Genomic DNA, 19,881 nt, shown 5'->3' with positions numbered 1-19,881 from the left:
TGAAAATCATTGTGTGGGGTTTGATGTTCTCCGAAATCAAGCAGCAGCTTCAGGTGGTAGATATACAGGTGATTACCCCTTTGATAACAATTCCAACAGTAATCTAATGGAAATACCCAGGCATACCCATGAGGATGTTCACTGAATGTAACAGCAAAACAAAACAATAGCATTAGCAAAACTGGAAATAAACTAAGTCCCTATTAGTAGACAACACGGTTAAATAAATGTTTGTAAACTGTAATTGAAAAATACAATGTTGGTAGATCTATACTATGGGATGTTACATGGCCCTTAACAGGAGATGGATTCATCTATATCTGCTGATGTAGAAAGAATTATTTGAAAAACAAGTCACAGAATGATATAGTTTTATATAATCTTAATTGTGTTTTAAGGAGTGCATATATTCCAAATTGTGACCAGTAATTACCTCTGGGGAGAGGTTTCAGGATAGGAGGGGGTGGATGACAGGAAGGGAAGACTTTCCTGTTTCAGCTTTGTAACCTAGTGTTTAAAACTTTCATGAGTTTGTCATGTCTTAACATGAAAAATGGTGTGATAAACACAGTCTCTTCCATCCTTTCCTCCTCACGTCACCTTTCTAGGTAAAGTTTCTCAACCGCGTGTTTCCACTGTGGACTTGGAAACTGAGCTGACAGTAGTAAACATTCAGTCACTGAAAGTGTCAGTGGGTCGTAACTGTGTCCCTTGTAGACAGGCTTTCTTTCCTGCCTCCTGAGAACATTGTGGGCTTTGTACCCCTCCATACAACCCCTGGGCTATATATAATTTAGGTGCAGGGAATGGTGGTGGTCTGTAGCATGTCAGTTTTCATATGGTAGTTGCTATGGACTGAGTTGTCCTCCCTAAAATCATATATTGAAACTGTAACCCCTAATGTGATGGTGTTTGGAGGTGGGGCCTTGGGAGGTGATTAGGGTTAGATGAGGACTTGAGGGTGGGGCCCTCAAGATGCAATTACTGCCCTTAAATGAAGTGGAAAAGACAGTGCCGTGAGGAAGGCCACGTGAGCATATAACCAGGACCAGACCTTCAGCAAGAACCTGTCCGTGGACTTCTACCCTCCAGAACTGAGCAGTAGTTGTTTGCTCTTTAGGCCGTCCAGTCTAAGGAACTGTTACAGCAGCCCGAGCTGACGAAGGGGCCTCCAGACCAGGGTGAGGTCAGCTCTAGCTGGGGACATTCACAAGGGGCACATCTGAGAGCTGTTGTCCTTTTTACACTGAAAGGCCAGTGGCCAGCTGTGAGTGTCTTGTTACCAAGAATGAGACCTTGTCATAGGGCCAGAAAGCCCACCCCAGCCCATCAGCAATGACCATGTTTAATGCAGTCCCTGGATCTGGTGTGCTTAGCTGCCCACAGGCCCAGCCGGGATGAATTGCCCGAACAACTAGGGTTGGAGCTTTCCTTTTACCGCTTCGTGATTTCAGGACTTGTGAGTCCCAGATGGAAAGCAGAGTTCCCTTTGACCCCAGGAAGAGTCCAACTTTTATGGCCTTGTTTTGATCCTGCAGCATTCTACTATAAAATCTTGGCTGATTAGAATTAGTCTAGCAGGGCTGAGGCCGTCTGGCCATGTTTGTACCAACTCTGGTGACAAAACATCCCTTTTACTTATTAACAGTTGAGATACATTCCAGGATTGGTTGTTTACCTTTTTTGGGAATTAGATTTAATATTCCCAACAAGTGGGAACTTAACTCTGACAGAAATATAATGTTGAGAACCATATGTGCAACACTATTCACAGAGATCAAATGTCAAAGGGCACTATCATGTACTAAGCACGTACTGTGTGCCCAGCAAACATCACATCATTTTATTTAAACCTTCGAGCAACTGTCCAAGTTGGAGAGCCAGAGAGAGGCAGTTGTATGCACATGGCTTTGAGGCAAGATGTGCTGCCTGCTGGAATCCCAGCCCTGGCACTTCCTAGCTGTGACCTTGGGCCAGTTATATAGCCCCTGTTTGGGCCTTGGTTTCTTCAATGATAAAAGCACCCACTTGGGATGGTTGAGGAGACCTGCTCACTAGACGAAAAGCCCTTAAAATAGTTTCTGGTCCAAGGGAGCACTCGTTAAGTGTTAGCTAGCATTACTGCTATCAACCTCATTTTGCAGATGAAGCTCTGAGAGGCGAAGTGACTTGCTCAAGGTCGTCCAGTTTGAAAGTAGCTGAGTTGGGTCGCCCTGCTGCCTTGTCCTGCTTCCCCAGCGAGGAAGTACAGAAAATAGAAAACAATTTTTTTTTTAACAAATAGTATTTGACTTTGAGGCTCTGGCACCTTCCACCCACCCACCTCAGGCCTGTATGTTTAGGATCTCACGTTATGCTGACCAGTTCAAGTCTACCTGCCAAGGCCAGTGGCCAGGCCAGCTGTGAGAAGGGTCACTGGTAGTCCCTATCCTTAACCAATCCCAAGATGACTCTATGCGTGCACATACAAACACACATTTGATTACACACACATGCCATCCTCATACATCTGTATCCTGGCTTCCAGGCTGTGATTTTGAGCTTCAATTTCCTCACATTAAAAACACATACAAGTACATAGCTTGTAGGTTTGTTGTGAAAATTAAAAAGCACTGGTAGGATGTGCTTGCACATTGTAGATACTCAGCAAATGCTAAGTATTACTATGTGTGATTTAAAAAATACATGTAATGGTAGATACTGCCTTTCAAGTCAATTGTTTCATAGACATGTCCGATGTCTGAGCTGGGAGATACCTTGGAAATCATGTCCAAGCCGTAGATTTTACAGGTGAGAACAATAAGGGTGATGGAAGGCCACTGAGACACCTGGGAGTGGAAATGAGAAAACCCACCATCCCTGCTTCCAGGGCAAGACACCAGAGGGATGTAGATCCAACTCACTTCTGCAGGCGCTTACTAAGCATCTCTTCTGAGCCTCCCTGTTGATTCCAGTCATTCATCAACTCATCACCTTAGTCGGCCATGGAGAGAATCTGACCTCACTGGTTTGGGGTAGGGCCCTAGCCTTAGGCTTGTTTAGAAAGCTTTCTGGGGCGACTCTAAAGTGCATCCAGCTTCGAAAGTCACTGCCCTGTGTGTTTTGGATTCTGTGCTTTTCCTTCTTTCTCCATCCATCCCATTAGTGTCCTAGTTAGGCTATCAAGTCATCTTGATGGTGGCAGTGGCCGGACCAGTCTCCCCACCTCCCTGTTTGTCATGGTGAACACGCAGGACAGTCTCTAAAATGCATGTTGGAATTACATGCTCCAAACCTTAGTGGCTCCATCACTGCGTCGAAGACCCATGCCCCACAGCACAGAAGGGCCTCTGGATTGGAGCCCTGCCCATTTCTTTTACCTCGTCTGTAAGCGGTTCTGGAATCCCTTCTGTAGTGATCTAGGCATCTGAACAATGGAGAGATGCCTTCTGCCTCCCCCTACCTTTGTACTTTCAGCTAGCTATCTCTTGATCTGATGCTTTCCCTCCCTCCTCTGAGTCCCTGAAGGGTTCCTGCTCAACCTTGAGGAGGAAACTCAGCGGCCCAAAATCCACCCCAACTTAGGTCCAGTCCTTTGTGCATGTATGGTATCGAAGGTCTTCCTGTATCCTGGTCCTTATGCTGAGTTAATGTGACCTTTACTCCACTGGAAGCTGAACTCAAAGTGAGGACCACAGCTTGTTGATCTCTATTACAGGGTACCTCCTTGATGAGCCCTGGAGAAATTAATGGCTCACACCCAATGCAGGCAGGATGTTCCCTGAAGACATCCCTAAGAGGTATATGTAATAGATGCTTAATAAGTACTTGCCAAATAATTATTTAAAACCATTTCCAACCAAAAAGGCCACAATCACTCTGATGTTTCCATTATAAATATATATATTTTATTTTAACAATACTGATTAATACAGGAAATATTTAATTCATGGAATTGTGCATGTGATCACCAGTTACATTGTCACGTTAATTCCTTTACCATTTATTGGCACTGTCAACAGAATACTGTAAACAAGGTCACTTTGTATGGGTAAGTTGGCGATGCTCCCTAGCTGTGGGTTTTCTACCATGAACTAATACACACACACACATACACACACACACACTAGATAGATAGACAGGTATAGATATATTAATGTGCACAACTTTGCATGGTTACTGAGTGTCAGTAAAAATTATTTTAAAACACCCATTTATAATAAAAGGGAGGATATGCTAAGACTTGCTATTACTGGACCTTATTTTCTGTAAGAATGGCAAGATTTTCTAGAGACGTTTACTAAACTCTATGGCGCTAATACATGATGGACCCATTTCCAGTCCCTCACCACAGAAGCACTTCTCCCTGGGCTCCGCCCTTCACGGTACCCTGTCCACTGTGACCCAGCCACCCCGAGTTTTCACCAACCTCTTCCAAGTTCCTATGATCTAGAGCTCTGCTGAGAATCCTTTTCCTTCACATTTCCCCATCTGACTCCTACCCCAAAAACAGGTGTATCAGGAACTCTCTGTGCCCCAAGCCAGTAAGAACTTGATAAGTGGCTTTAAAAGTTTTACAAGAGTAATTTCTCTTGGTAAGGAATGAGTAAATCTGGAAATGATTTTCTAGATGAAATGGTTTCATTTTTCTGTCAATGTCCTCTTGGGAGAAAACACATTAGAGCCACTCTCCGGCAAAGAGAGCCAAGTTTCCCGTTGTGCCTTAGTGTAAGACCCTCTGGACTCCAGGAACTCTTATTGTATGTTTGCATCCAGTGCTAAAGTGCTCAGGAGATACCATACTCATGCCAATAAATGAATGATGGTTTGGTTTGCATTTTGCTTGTTTGCTAAATAAGGCCTTGAATCCTGGGCTACTGCCTGTGGAATCTGGATCCCCAGTGAAAGGTGTGAGACCATGAACTGGTGGGCCTTTGCACGTGCTGTTCCCTTTCTGCGCACTCTTCCTTGCCTTGTCTGTTTGGTGAACTCCTGCTCATTCTGCAAAACCCTGCTCAAATGTCACTTTCTTCTTGAAACGTCCTCTGATGTGGATTGGGGCTCTCCCTCTGATTTCCTGATGCTCCTCTACCTACGCATTACAGCACTTGCCGCTCAGCTTTAACTGTTGGTTTAAGAGTCTGTTGTCCCCAATGGGATGTGAATCTCCTGAGAGCAAGGACCATGTTTTATTTCAGGTTTGTAATCCTGGTGTTTAGCACTAGGCCTGGGACAGCACATGTGTTTAATGAAGGAATGATTTAATAAACATACAAATGAGTGAAGGCTTGCAGACAGGGGGCGGCATACATCTCTGTTTAGTTGGCAGCGTAAATGGCCTTAAACACAGCAGAACTCCTTTAAAGCAATGGTGTAGCACTGACTGCGAGAATGCAAAGTGAGCAGGAACTCACAGGACTTGTCTGTGTGTTAGGCATGTTAGTGCCTTTCTTTCTCAACAAAAGCATGTCAAAGAGCAAGTCTGCTGAAGAGTGCCAGCTGAAAAAAAACCACTTCGAGATCTTTGGCTGATTATTAAAAGAGCGAAGTGCTGAATGGAGAACCTTGATATGTCCATCTTCCCAAAAGGGCAATCAAAGCATTGGAAGATGAAGTGGTTTCCTTTTGGAGAGAGAATACAACAACCCAGACTTTCTTCATCTCCCTACTAAACAGTCCCCAACGCTGTAGGACTACCAGCTGCGAACTTAAATCAGTTCCAAGGAAGTCTAGCCTTCAGCAGAGTACCCTTAGCCTCAGCCATAGTGCAGTTAAGCCTTTTAGTGCCTGGTAATCGCCACACTTGTTCAAATTAGAGAAACCTCTGATTTGCAGTGCCAAGGACAAGGAAACTGCCTTGAACCAACAGCCTTTTTTTTTTTTTTTTTTTTAACCTGCTTGGAGCTCTGGTGCCTTCAATTCATGATGCTTTGCTCAGGAAGAAATGTAGTTTAGCAACTGACTACAAAGCTATTCCTAGGGTTCGTCTGAAGTGGAGCAAAGAAGGGAGAGCCAAACCTAGAGAAAGAGCCTCCTGGGTGAGGAGTCCAAAAGGCAGACCCCAGGTGATTCAAAGACAGGAGGAAGTGATGTTGCTCCAGGCCTTGGGCTCATGCTCCAGGGAGACTGGCTTGTGCTTCTGAGCTTTCAGCTCACATGTGTCCCTGTGTGCACCCTTCTCAGGCTGCAGTTTTATTTTTTTATTTCCAGAGGCCTCAGTTGACATTTAATGGGGAGAGAACTTGGGGGAATGAGGACGGCAGTAGGAACCATCCATGATGCCACCTGGACAGTCTCCAAAAGCCCCATCAAGGACAGAAGTCACCGTTCAGAGAAATCTCCAGATGCACTAGGAGGAACGGCCCAAGTCTTGAGAAGACCCCTTCCCACACCCTTGTCTAATGTCCCTACAATCCTGCCTTCATATGATCTGTCCTGTCCTTCACTGATCTGTGCATGTGACATGCCCGGAGTTTCAGTGGTTGGGTGATGGGCGAGTGTGTTTCCGCAGGGCAAGGGAGCCAACATTTTTGATCACAGAATATGGCACTTGAGAGGGACTGCAACCCAGGAGTCCCAGCTACCCTTCTCACGAGCATGTGTCATTCCCTTGACTGGCTTTCAAAGAAATTGATGGGGTTCAGTATGGGCAGATATACAGCCCAGACCCTCAGGGCCAATCCTAAGAGTGCCTGGGGCCCAAGCAGAATTTCTGAGCTTAGACCAATGGGTACTATTGGCCCTGCAGGGAGGAAAACCTAAACCAGTCCCTCCAACCTCTCCCCTCCCCACAATCCACCAAAAACATCACCTCCCCACACACCACCCTTCAGCTTTGGCATTCACTTCTGATACTTTAAGTGAAAACATGAATTAGGCAAATTAATCAATTTGATAACTGTTGAGAACAGCGCTTTTCCAGAGTGTAGTGGAAATGGCTTCTTTACTTGAAGTCAGCTAAGATGTCACTGAAAATATTGAGGAACAGGTGCGCATGGTGATCCTTGAAGACCAGAGTGGGACGGAAACGAATGGACTTGTCCCCACAGCCCCCCAACACCATGCCTGAAAGAAATGGCAGGAGGTCGGTTAGGAGCTTGGGCTCAGCCACAGGCTGTGAGAGCCAGGAGGGTGGTTATGCACCGGGGCTAACCCCACCCACCCTTGTCATTTTTTCCATCTGGGTTTCAGGCTGTCCTTCCTTCCATCCATCTTCATTACCCCTCTCTCTTCCTTCATCCCCCCATCCATCATTCTTTTCCCTCCTGTCTTTCCAAGCCTAACTGCCTTCACTGCTGCCCCTGAACTATGTCTGGTGATAGAGAAATCTTGAGGGCCAAGATGGAGGCATAGGTAGATACACTTTGCATCTTCGCACAACCGAAAGGACAACACATTTAGAAAACAAAAAACAACCAGAACTGCCAGGAAATTCAACTGTATGGAAGTCCAACAACCACGGAGTTAAAGAAGAAACATTTATCCAGACTGTCAGGAGGGGCTGAGATGGGTGGCTGGGGTGGAGAAGATGTGTGGCAAAGTGATGGCTGGAGGACCAGGTGGGTGAGATGTCAGCTCTCAATCTCACATTTGCTTTTGGATAAACCAGTAGGAACAGCAGGGGAGACAGACCGTGCAACATGGTACCAGCATGGGAAAAGGAATCCTAAACACATCTGGCTGTAAAAACTTATGGGGGTTGTGGAGATGGGAGAAACTCCCAGCCTCACAGGAATGTAATTGGAGAGACCCACAGGGACTGGAATGTACCCAAACCCACCCACTTGGGAATCAGCACCAGAAGGGCCCAATGTACTTGTGGGTAGTTGGGGAAGTGACTGAAAACTGGAGGAGAGTTGAGCAACTGGCATTGTTCCACCTCTGACCCATTCCCCCACATACAGCACCACGATGCAGCTACATGAGTTGCCCTTCACTGGCCAATATCTAAGTCTCCACCCCTTAAAATGTAACAGGTGCCCTGAGACAAAGAAGTATGGCCGAAATGAAAGAACAGATCAAAACTCCAAAATAGGACTAAGTGATGAACAGATAGGCAACATTTCAGGGGCAGAGTTCAAAACACTGGTAATCAGGATGCTTACAGAAATGGTTGAATATGGTTGGAAAATAGAGGAAAAAGTGAAGGCTATGCAAAATGAAATTAAGAAAAATATACAGGGAACCAACAGTGGAGGGAAGGAAACTGGGATTCAAATCAATGATTTGGAGCAGAAGAAAGAAACACTCAACCAGGACAGAATGTAGAAAGAGTAATTCCAAAAAAGGAGAGGGCGAGGAACCTCTGGGACAACTTTAAACATGCCAACATCTGAATCTTAGGGGTGCCAGAAGGCAAAGAGAAAGAGCAAGAAATTGAAAACTTATTTGAAAAAATAATGAAGGAGAACTTCCTCAGTCTGGCAAAGGAAATAGACTTCCAGGAGATCCAGGAAGTTCAGAGAGTCCCCAAGAAGTTGGACCCAAGGAAGCACACACTGAGGCACATCATAATTACATTACCCAAGAATAAAGATAAGGAGAGAATCTTAAAAGCAGCAAGAGAAAAGCAGACAGTTACCTAAAAAAAGAATTCCCATAAGGCTATCAGCTGATTCTCAGAAGAAACCTTGCAGGAAAGAAGCATTCAAAGTCAGGAAAGGCAAGGACCTACATCCAAGATTACTCTATTCAGCAAAACAATCATTTAGAATGGAAGGACAGAAAAAGTGCTTCTCAGATGAGGAAAAGTTAAAGGAGTTCATAATCCCCAAGCCCTTATTATATGAAATGTTAAAGGGAGTTATCTAAGAAGGTAAAATTATTATCTAGAAGAAGAAAAGATCAAAACTGTTAAGAGTAAAATGACAACAAACTCACAACTATCAACAGCTATCCATAAGAAACAAAGACAAAAACAAAAACTAGGAAATCACTAGAACAGGAACAGAATCAAAAATGGAGATCACATGTAGGGTTATCAGTGGGGAGGTTGAGGGTAGAGAATGGGGGAAAAGTCACAGGGAATAAGATAACAAATTGTAGATACAAAATAGGCAGGAGGAGGTTAAGAATAGTATAGGAAGTGGAGAAGCCAAAGAACTTATATGTATGATGCCTGGATATGAACTAAGGGGCAGGGGGAATGCTGGTGGGAGAGGAGTTGCAGGGCAGAAGGGAATAAAGGTGAGAAAAAAATGGGACAACTGTAATAGTATAATCAATAAAATATACTTAAGAAAACAATCCTAATATAAAGTCCTTGCCTTCCAGAAACTCATGTTGTGGGGGAGAAAGAAAACATGTAAACAAGGAAATTAGAAAAAGTACGGCAGGTCAGAAGCATGCATATGGGGCACAGCTGTCACTCAAGAGGGATGGGCCCTTTATTTTAAAGGGTGACTTTACCATTGGCTTTCTGGGTGTCCTTGCCTTGGTTGCTTAGCATCTCTGAAACTCAGTTTTATTCTTAAAGGAGGAGGCAAATCATCCTTGCCCTTCAGGGGCTGGTCCATGGGTTCCATAAGATGGTACAAGTGAAAGACACCATGGCCGACACATAGTAGGGGCTTTCACCTCACCACTATATTCCCCCACTTAAAACTCTCCCATTGCTCCCACTGCTTTTAGGAAAATTCCTGAATCTAGAACCTGATCCACAGGCCAAAACAATGTGGGCCTGGTAGACCCATCTCTGCTCCATTCCTTCTTGCCCATTGGTCCCTAATCACACTCCGTTCTTTAGGTTTCTCCAGCTCTATCCTGCTTCAGCTAATTGTACATGCCCCTCCCTCTGCCCAGAATGCTCTTCCTGACCTTCTGCACTGAGCCAACCCCTGTCCATCCATCAAGGCACAGGGTAAAATGCCACTTCCTCAAGGAAGCTTTCCCTGATTTCTTGGACGTTTCCCCCTGCTATTCACTTCCTCTGTCCTAGAATTTATCAATGCAGCTGGTTGTTTATGAGATATTCTCTTTAATGTCACCTCTTCATGCTAGACTGTAAGCTCCTTGAAGAAAGGGACCCTTGTGGGCTTGTTCATCATTATGACTTCAGTGTTGGTGCCATCATTTTGGTGAATATTTGGTGAATGAATTAATGCATAAGGAAATCTCCCTAGTAACTTTATCTTCTTTTGAGAAAGGACATTCAGAGTGTCTTTGGTCCTGTGTACCATCTGCCCTCTCATGCCAGAGTAACATGGGGCACCGATTAAGCCCAGCTTCCACTTCCGGTCAACTTACCTTTGTTTCTATTAAAATGAGTTTATCCCGTATGGACTCATCTGGAGTGTCAAAGGAGCAGAAGGTGCCTCGTCCTCTTACTCTGCTGATGAACTGAGGGTACCAGGTCTGCAATGGGGGAAACAAGGCTGGCATCAAAGTCTGTTACCTATGTACCAACCAATTCAGTGGTTCGGGTTTCTCAGAAGACCCCCAAGATCTGGCCTTCAGGCCTCTGCATGGACTGGCAGGACCACTGTGGAGTTCAGAGCTCTGGCTCTAGAGACACTCAGTTGTGGCTTCAAAACGTGGGCCCCTTTCTCACCATACAACTTTGGGCAAGTCATTGAAGTGGCCTGTGTCTCAGTTTCCTCTTCCATAAACTGAAGGCTATAAATGCTGTTGATCTCAATGTGCTTTGGTAAGAATTAAGTGAGACCAGGTCCTAAGCCCAAGGCCTGGCATTTGGTAGGCACGCAACAGAAGTCAGCCATTTTTATTTACTAGAAATTCTAGAAAAGTGGTGATTGATTTTTCTAAGAAAAAAAGGCTCATACTCAAGGCTCTGAGGTTGGGAGTTGTAATGGGATGAATAATGAATGCCCCCTCTTCAAATCTGTCTTGACTTAGAACTTGTGAATATGACCTTGTTTGAAAATAGGGTCTTTGCTGATGTAATTAGGTTAAGATGAGGTTATACTGGAGTTAGGGTGGGCCCTAAATCCAGCAATTGATATCCTTATAAGAAAAGGGAAATTTGGTCACAGACACATACAGAGAGGGGAGAACTCCATGTGAGAACAGAAGCAGAGGTGATGACAGGAAAGCAGCTATGAGCCAACAAACACCAGGGACTGCCCACTGACCATGAGAAGGGAGTGGACTGGCCTGGGATGGATTCTCTCTCAGAGCCTCCGGAAAGTATCAGTGCTGCTGCTTTCTTGACTTCAGACTTCTGGCTTCCAGAATGATGAAGACAAATTCTCATCTTAAGCCACCCAGTTTGTAGTAATTTGTTACAGCGGCTCCAGGAAGCAAATACTGTCTCCCAGGGTAAAGGATCTCGGTTCCTCCCCACTCTCCATCGTCCACGTGAAGGACAGCAAATGGGGCTTGGATAACCTAAAGTATTTCGGGTACTGGGGGCAGAGATGGGGGCAAGCGTCATTTTGTTACAGCCCCTTGGTAGAAGCTGGGGTGATAACAAAGGCCCCAAAGATATGCTAGGAACTCTGCTAGGCACCTAGATGTGATTTTGAACCTCCACACCACTATTGTGGGACCCATTTTCGTCTCCACAGGCGACGAAACAAGGCACCAAAGTTACTCCAGCACTCACTCTATTCATCCTTACACTCGCTAATCGGCTGGGAACCAGTGATATGAGCACACTCCTGTCTCACATCAGAGTGTGGAGGCCAGGAACAAGGCCTCATCGATGTGGGCACTGCTTTGTGGCCCTTGTGACACACACAGTAACTGATTAATTAATGCGGGAGAGGAAATCCACATTTGCTCCTCACTGAATGGCTTTGAATGTTGCCTCTAGGCCTTTATATCTGCACGCATGCTTTTGTTTCACCCATTTGTCTAGTTCATTGTTTTAGGGCATTCCTGTAGTCTTACCTCCTTTTGCCTATAGCTTTGTAAGGCCCTGATAAGGATGCCTAACTGCTCTAATTTCTTCAAATGAGCCAGCTTAGCCTCCTAAAAGCAAGATGTCCATCTTAAGAGACTCTAGGATGTTTCTATGGAAGCCTGTTTCGTAGCACCATCCTGCATATGGAACCTACTGTGCACCCTGAGAAAAAAGACACCTACTAAGAAGGGCTCCTGGTGGCTAAGTTAACTCCAATAAAAAACGAAAAACCAAACAAACAAAGAAATTAACAGAACCAGAGCCTAGCAGCCATTTCTACACGGGCCTCTCACACAAAAACCTGGACGGAACTACCTGCCTGTGTACTGAATTGCCTGCTGGGACTCTGTTTCTGCCATCTAAGCCAGCCTTTACAAAGAAGTTTCTGGAATCCTGTTTCAACCAATGGGATTGAGGCTTTCCCCATCCAATCAGAGCTGCATAGATTTGACCAACCAGCGTGGCTCGATTCTGACCAATCAGGACAGTGCATTTGGACCAACCAAACTGTGAGGGTTTGGAGTCCTCATTCGCACTAGGATAGACCAGTCAGGAACCAGGGGTGGGGTCTTCTGTCTCTATAAATCAGCTTCTCTCTGGCTCTGGGAGTGCACTTTCCCTCTATGATCGTAGGCTGAACAGAGCAAGCAGAGAAGAGCTGTCTGGCTGGAAAGGGGCCTGGGCCCAGGGCTACCTCACAGCCATGCTGTGTCACAATTGAGATATTTTGCACTGAATGAAGTTTCCTTTTTCACTTCACTACAAATTGAGGGTTCTTGTTGGCAGCTGATTTGGTACCAAGGACTATCAGTGGACACCTCTTTGGGACACACTGTCTTCAGATCAGGACAGGGAGCAGCCATGTTTGTGACAGCCCAGAACAACCAGATCCACACCAAGCTGGGCCCTGGCTGCATCAACATCTGTAAGCAGGGCCCAAACATCGACCAGGGGAATAAAGGACACCAGTCATTTCAACTGCCCCACTGGAGGATGGTGATGGAGCACCCCAGCAGGAAGGAAGGGCCTGACCCATTGCAAGGCTTTTTCTAGTGCTTGTTTCTTCCCAACCTCGATTGAAATGCAAATCCACTGCAAGAAAAGAAAAAGAGGACTTCTGGTCAAGATGGTCGCATAAGTAGACATTGCTCGCTCGTTCACACAACCACATCAAAATTACAGCTAAATTATAGAACAACCGTCACTCACAACTGTAAGGAATTGAGCTGAAAGGAAGTCTGATGACTATGGAATTAAAGAAACTATGTCTACCCAGACTGGTAGGAGGGGCGCAGATGCAGAATGGGCTCATCTCACACCCGCATGTACTGAATAAAAATTTGGGAGGGATATATCAAGAGCAAGGAGTCCCAGACCTACACTGGGCCCCCAACCCAGGATTCCAGTGCCAGGAAGATAAGTCCCCACAACTTGAGGCTGTGAAAACAAGCGGGGATTGAATCGGTGGAAGAAACCACTTGAGCCCCAAGCAGTTGCCCTTAAAGAATCCACACACAATTGTACCTGCTCAGACTCCTTCTGTGCTTCAGTACTGTGGTAGCAGCTTGAAAAGTACCAGTGGCATACTGGGAGAGACTGAAGAGTCTGCAATCAATGCTAGCAGAGGCCATTGTCCCTTTGCTAAACTCTACCCCCACAGTCAGTAAGCTGGTGCCACATCTGAGACTCCATCAACCTGGCTAACACTGAATGACCCAATTTGGAGATCCGCAGAGTCTCTGCCCATCCCAATTAATGGGCCCACCCATCTGCTTTTCCATAAGAATGGTTGGTTCTGGCTCCTAAATCCTATCAAATAAGCAACAGCTGGCCTCAGTGAGCCCTGTGCCTGGCACTAACAGCAGTGAGCCTAGATTCACAGCTTGGCTTCACCTGGGAATTTCCAAGCCCACCACGAGTAGTAGCTATTTCAGATTGCTTTGCAATTCACGCAGGGTGGTCCCGGGCAAAACACAAGAGGGGGCTGACCTTGGCCTGCACCACCTGGGAAACCCCAGGGCCAGTGCACCTAGTGGACAGCTACAGACCATGTCAGAGCACCACGACCCTTGCCACTGCACAGCTGATCCTCCATGAGGGCAGAGGTTAGTGGTAAGTGGTCACAGCCAATCCTTGCAGCTGACTCGCCTGGGTATATTCCTCCCCTTGATGTGCCCATAGCAACCAAAGCTCAACTATTAGAGGAGGGTGTACTCAGCTCATACAAAAGGTGTGTCTTGAGTATTCATCTTGGGTGATAAGGGAGGCTGTGTCACTGGACACTACAGAATACCTACTACCCTAGGCCACACTACCAAGACATGGAGTCAAAGCAGCTCTACCTAATACGTAGAAACAAAAACAGGGAGGCTGCCAACATTAGGAGACAAAGAAACAAGGCCCAAATGAAAGAATAGAGCATAACTCCAGAAAGAGCTAAATGAAATGGAGATCAGTAATCTGTCAGATGCAGAGTTCAAAACCCTGGTTATAAGGATGCTCAAAGGACTCAGGACCTCAGCAGCATAAAAAAGATCCAGTCAGGAAAAAAGCATTCACACCTTGAAAAAAAGAACAATTTACAACAGTACAACAACAGGGAAACAACAGTAGAGTGGATGAAGCCGAGAATCAGATAAATGATTTGGAAAATAAGGAAGCAAAAAACAATTGGAACAAGAAAAAAGAAGAATCCAAAAAAAATGAGGGAAGTATAAGCAACCTCTGGGACAACTTCAAGGGGTCCAACATTCTGATTGTAGGGGTGTCAGAAGAAGAGAAATACCAGGAAATTGGAGCTGTATTTGAAGAAAAAATAATGAAAGAAAACTTCCCTAATTTGGAGAAGGAAATAGACATGCAAGTCCAGGAAGCATTGTGAGTTCCAAGATGGATGGGATGTGCTTTGTGAAATTGATGCAAAGAAGCCCACTCCAAGGCACATAATAATTAAAATGCAAAAGGTTAAAAAGATAAAGACAGAGTCTTAAAAGCAGCCAGAATAAAGTAGTTACTTACATGGGAGTTCCCATAAGACTATCAGCTCATTTCTCAAAAGAAATTTGCAGCCATGAAATATTCAAAGTCATGAAAAGCAGGGACATACAGCCAAGATTTCTTTACCCATCAAAATTATCATTTAGAATCAAAGGGCAGGTGGAGAGCTTCCCAGACAAGAAAAGACTAAAGGAGTTTATCATCACCAAACCATTATTACATGAAATGTTAAAAGGACTTATTTAAGAAAAAGAAGAGAAAATCTATGAACAATAAAATGGCAAAAAATACATACCTAACAACAATAGAATCCAAAAAACAAAGTAAGCAAACAAGAACAGAGACAAAATCATGGATGTGGATTGTTTTGATAGTTACCACACGGTAGGAGGTTGTGGGGGAATAGGTAGAGACATGAGAGAATAAAGAAGTACAAATAGGTAGTCACAGAATAGCCATGGGGGTGTAAAGTACAGTATAGGAAATGGAGTAGCCAAAGAACTTATGCGCATGACCCATGAACATGAACAACAGTAGGGGGATTAACTGAGGGAGTAGGCGTACTGGGTGAAGGAGGGTAAAAGGGGAATATTCAGGACAACTGTAATAGCATAATCAGTAAAATATAATTTAAAAAAAAGAAAAGAAAAAAAATTTTACCCAGAAGGTCTATGTTGTCTTTATAGGCGCACTAGTTTGCAATCAGGCATATCTGGGTTTAAAATCTGGCTCCTTTGCTGCTGCTCACCTTCCCAAACTGCCTTTTCACATGTAGAAAATGAAAATAATCATATCTTCCTAAGTTCAAATTGTTTTGAGTTAGGGTTGCCAGATAAAACATAGGGTGCCCAGTTAAATTTGATTTCAGATAAACAACTTAAACTTTTTAGTGTAAGTATGTGCAAAGATTGCCTGGGGTATACTTTTATGCTAAAACAAAGAAGTCGCTTGTTTTTAAAATTAAACTGGCGCCCTGTGTTGTCATTTGCTAAACCTGGCACCCCTGCCTGGGGGCAGGGGGTGGTCCCTGGAGCTCCTGCCTCTGCCCCCGCTGGAGGAGCAGGTGCGCTGCCATGCTGACGGGCTCAGATGCTGCCCTGGGGACCGTGGGAGCTATGGGTGGGGTCCTGAGAGAGCTGAGGTGTGACCGGGCTGGGTGGGTACCTGGAGATCCAGCAGCCCCGTGAGTAGGGCCTTCCCGGCATGGTCTGCGTTACTCAGCAGGTCCTCTCGCTTGATGACATTGATGACCCCGGCCAGCAGCAGGTTCTTGGATGGGTCTCCCAGCCAGGAGTTAAAGATCCGGTACGGCTGGAACAAGGCACAGGGTGTTGGAAAGGTTTACACATGGGCACACCCTTCAGGGGCCCACTCCCCCGAGGCACACCTTGTCCCCCAGTTAAGAGAGAAACTAACCCAATGAGCATCTACTAAGGGCTGAGGAGGATTATCTCATTGAATTCTCTCCATAACAGCAGTCCTGTAGGAGGTTTGATTATTAGTATGACTATCACAGAGACTGGTTCCTCGTGTGCCGGGAAACCCCTCTGTCCTGGGGAAATGAAGACACTTGGCTCTTAACTCTAATCGTTTTATAGAGGAGGAAGCTGAGGTTCTGAGAGGTTAAGCGATTCTTCCAGAAAAAAAATATAGCGCATAGGTGGTGGACTCAGGAGTGGATTGATGGCAGTCTGGCCCTCAAAGACCACCCAATTTATTCTTCCATGAATTATTCAGGGTGTCAGTGCAGTCAACTAAAACATACTTCCCAGCTTCTCTTGCAGCTAGGAGTGGCCATGTGACCAGAACTGAGTGACAGTGTTAGAAATAGAAGAGTTGTGGGATCTCTGGGAAAGCCACTAAAGGATAAGGAGAGTGTCACTTTGTGCTTCCCTCCTTTTTCCTTCTTACTGCCAAGAATGGGGATGTGAAGGTTGGAGCTCTAGTAGCCATTTTGGGACATGAAGCATCCTCAAGGATGGAAACTACATTCAGGAATGGTGGAAGGAAGGATCCTAAGTCCCTGGTAACTGCGTGTGTATGTGTATGAGAATCCATATTACACGTGGTAGTACAGCGTACTAGCTGAGAGCAGGGCTCTCTGGGTTTGAATCCTAGCTTATCAGTTAATGGGCTATGTGATCTTGGCCAACTTACTTAACCAATCTCTGCCGGATTCCTCATTAATGACATGGGAGAGAAAAATAACAACCACCTGGTTAGATTGTTGTAAAGATTAAAAGTACATGAAGAGTACTTAGAACTGGGCCAGGCACAGAGGAAGCGCCCAGTTTCCAGCAGCAGTTATTAACACACAGAACAATTAGAAGGCTGACAACAGACTGATATGAAGTCAGCCCTGCAGAGAACAGGAGTGATTGTAATCACTGGCTAAATAAATCGATAAGAATTGGGCCTTAGAAAACTTTGGTGACACATTAAGTCCACTCAGTGCCTGGTTTGTGAGAAAGGCGCAGTTTGGAGGAAGCAACGCTGCTTCACCTATCTGCCTCCCCTGTCCTGGAAAGGAGAGAAGGGTGGAGTTGGCACTCACAGCATTGGTCCCGAACTCCTCCTTGTGGAAGAAGCCCCCGGTCATCATCTTCTTCCTGAAGGTCGTCTGCAGGATGAAGATTCCATCTGCAGGGTCATCCAGGCCCCAGTGCTCGTGGGCCCAGAACTTGCCAGTGCAGCCCCCTCCTGTCTGGACCTCATCCACCAGGAAGGCACAGCCATGCTGGAGGGAGAGGAGGGATGGCCCATCCAGTCATCCAGCCAGAGTCCGTGCTTTCTAAACTGCAAGCTAAGTCCTTGTTTTGGGGCAAAATTAAACAAATGCTTAAGCAGGCAGTGCCACCAGAGCTGTGTCCGAACACTTCCTCCAGCTGCCGAGCCAGAGCCAAACCAGAATGTCGAACAGGCCCTGATGCAAAGCACGGCAGCATTCCGCTTGGCTTCAGTCCCTGAGCAAGCTGACCTACTCCGGAGGAATCGTGGCCCCGCAGTGAGTCCTGGCCCTGTCTCCCAAACATCTGCTGTCACGTTTGGCAGTTCTGCTCATCACCAGAACTGTCCTTTACTTAGCGTTTGTGTTTAAGTCAAGCCATGTCGTATAACCTTCATCTGTGAACTTGCTGGTTGGATGTACCATTTGTACATGTAAGACATTAAGGTAAACACGGTATTAACATAAAAGTCTGTTCACTTTGCCTCTGCTGCATGTGGGCCACACTGGGCTGAAAGGTGAGGGGGGTCTCTAGAAAGGAAGGGGTGGAGGCTGAGGCCTTCCCAGGAATATCTGGATTATAAAAAGCCACTGACAAAGGCTGCAGGCTGAATGGAGGCTGGTTTTGCAATAAGATTTCAGGGAAGAATTCTATGTCCTGTCCCCGTTCCTCTCCTCTCCCCGTGAGGCCAATAGGCAGCCTCTGAACATCTGAAAGTTTACAAGGATCCCAAAACTAACCCTTTGTTTTGGGAAACCAGCTGGAAATGGCCTGTGGCCCCATCCAGCCTTGGCCGGTGCACTGACCTTCCTGGAGATGTCTCTCAGCTTCCGGAAGAAATCGTCAGATGCGTGGTTGTCTCCCCCCTCAGACTGGATGGGCTCCACGATGATCCCAGCCACTGTCCTCTTCTTTTTCTGATATTTCACAATCAAATCCTCCACCTGGATTCGGAAGCGAGAAATGACAATGGGTGTGGAGGCTCCTGGAGCAGCACCCAAGGGTGGGCATGTGGGGTCCTGTGACTCCCTGGAAGTTATGTTGCAAAGTGTGTGTGAGCACTTCCAATGAGCACTGTGATATCCATTCCAAGCCACACATGTGGATGGGGATGTGTCCTGCTTAGGATTTGTGCTAGCCCCTGCGTGCGTACAGATTGCTAACTTGGAGCAAGTTATTTAATGTAGAGCCTCACTTTCCTGATCTGTACCATGGACATGCTGACAGAATCTATTGTTGTTATTGTTGTATTATTATTATTGGTAGCAGAGTCCTTTCTGTCCAGAAGCTGGGATGAATATTTGTTTAAAAAGCTGAGGCAAAACTCATCTATAGCGATAGAAATCCAAGCAGTGGTTGCGCAGAGTGGGGTTGGGGTGGGGTCCTGGACTGACTCTTCAGATGGATCCAAGGACATTTTCCAGGCTGATAAGATGCCCTTGATTGGAGTGATGGTGACATGAGCGTATTTATTTATTTGTCAAAACTTATCGAACTAGGCATTTAAATGACTGCATTTTATGACATAAATTATGTTAATAAAGTTGAAATTGATTTTCAATAAATCTGTTAACAATGATAGGGTTGTAAGTAAAGCACCTGATTATCTCTAAGTGGTTATAGTTCCTGAACTATGGTTCCTGCAATATGGGCATCATCTTGTACATCATTAAAAAGTAGTAACTGTGACACTATTAATAATTTAATAATTATACATAATTTAAAAACCCCAAACCATACACTTAGATAGGAGAACAAAGGACAGTCTTTCTGTGTTATGCAGAACTGAGGAAAAAACCTTCAGTTCAGATGATGTGATTTAGGCCTTGGTCTCCACCAGTCCCCCATGGGAGCTCTCGTCTTTGCTTTCAGAGATACATGTCTTTGCTTTCAGAGAGTCATTTGCAAGTTGTTGTTAGGTGCTTATTTTCTTGCTCGTTCAGTGCTTTGTTTCCTACTACTCTGCACTCTCCAATAAGATGGGCACAAGCCACGTGGGGCTACTGAGCACTTGTGATGTAACTGGTCCAAACTGAGATGTGTCTGAGTGTAAAACACACATGAGATTTCAAAGATTTAACATGAAGAATATAAAACTATCTCATCAATAATTTTTGAGTATTAATTACATGTTGATGTGATGCTATTTTTGCTGTATTGGGTTCCATAAAATGTTACTAAAATTAATTTCACCCTCTCCTTTTTACTTTTAAAAGATGTAAAAAGCTATAGACTAGAAAAGCTATAATGACATCTGTGGCCTGCCTTATCTTTCTATTGGACAGGCTGTACCAGACTCCATTATGTTGTCTCTTT

The 19,881-nt window shown here is 45.3% G+C and overlaps 1 protein-coding gene across 1 annotated transcript; it reads right to left on the bottom strand.

Annotated features, from left to right (window-relative positions):
* Positions 1-6,922: 6,922 nt before the first annotated feature.
* Positions 6,923-18,784, bottom strand: LOC129073203 (4-aminobutyrate aminotransferase, mitochondrial-like). The gene is made up of 6 exons (XM_054576898.1): positions 18,761-18,784; positions 18,372-18,509; positions 17,394-17,576; positions 16,004-16,150; positions 10,225-10,332; positions 6,923-7,093 (listed from the first exon to the last, which is right to left on the bottom strand). The coding sequence occupies exons 1-6, from the start codon at positions 18,782-18,784 to the stop codon at positions 6,923-6,925; spliced, it is 771 nt and encodes a 256-aa protein (XP_054432873.1).
* Between the last annotated feature and the right edge of the window lie 1,097 nt (positions 18,785-19,881).

Source organism: Pteronotus mesoamericanus, unplaced genomic scaffold, assembly GCF_021234165.1.
Source record: "Pteronotus mesoamericanus isolate MK-2021 breed Mesoamerican mustached bat unplaced genomic scaffold, CSHL_Meso_final contig_350, whole genome shotgun sequence".
In the NCBI taxonomy this organism is placed as follows: Eukaryota; Metazoa; Chordata; class Mammalia; order Chiroptera; family Mormoopidae; genus Pteronotus; species Pteronotus mesoamericanus.
This window is presented reverse-complemented; position numbering and strand designations above follow the sequence as displayed.

Bases quoted from the DNA above. Each gene is read 5' to 3' on its own strand.
- LOC129073203 (XM_054576898.1), bottom strand. From the start codon at position 18,784: ATGTCCATGGTACAGATCAGGAAA. The intron at 17,577-18,371 runs GTCAGTGCACCG...CTCTCCCTCCAG, and splicing joins TGAGAGACATCTCCAGGAAG to CATGGCTGTGCCTTCCTGGT. The intron at 16,151-17,393 runs GTGAGTGCCAAC...GCCTTGTTCCAG, and splicing joins AGGAGTTCGGGACCAATGCT to CCGTACCGGATCTTTAACTC.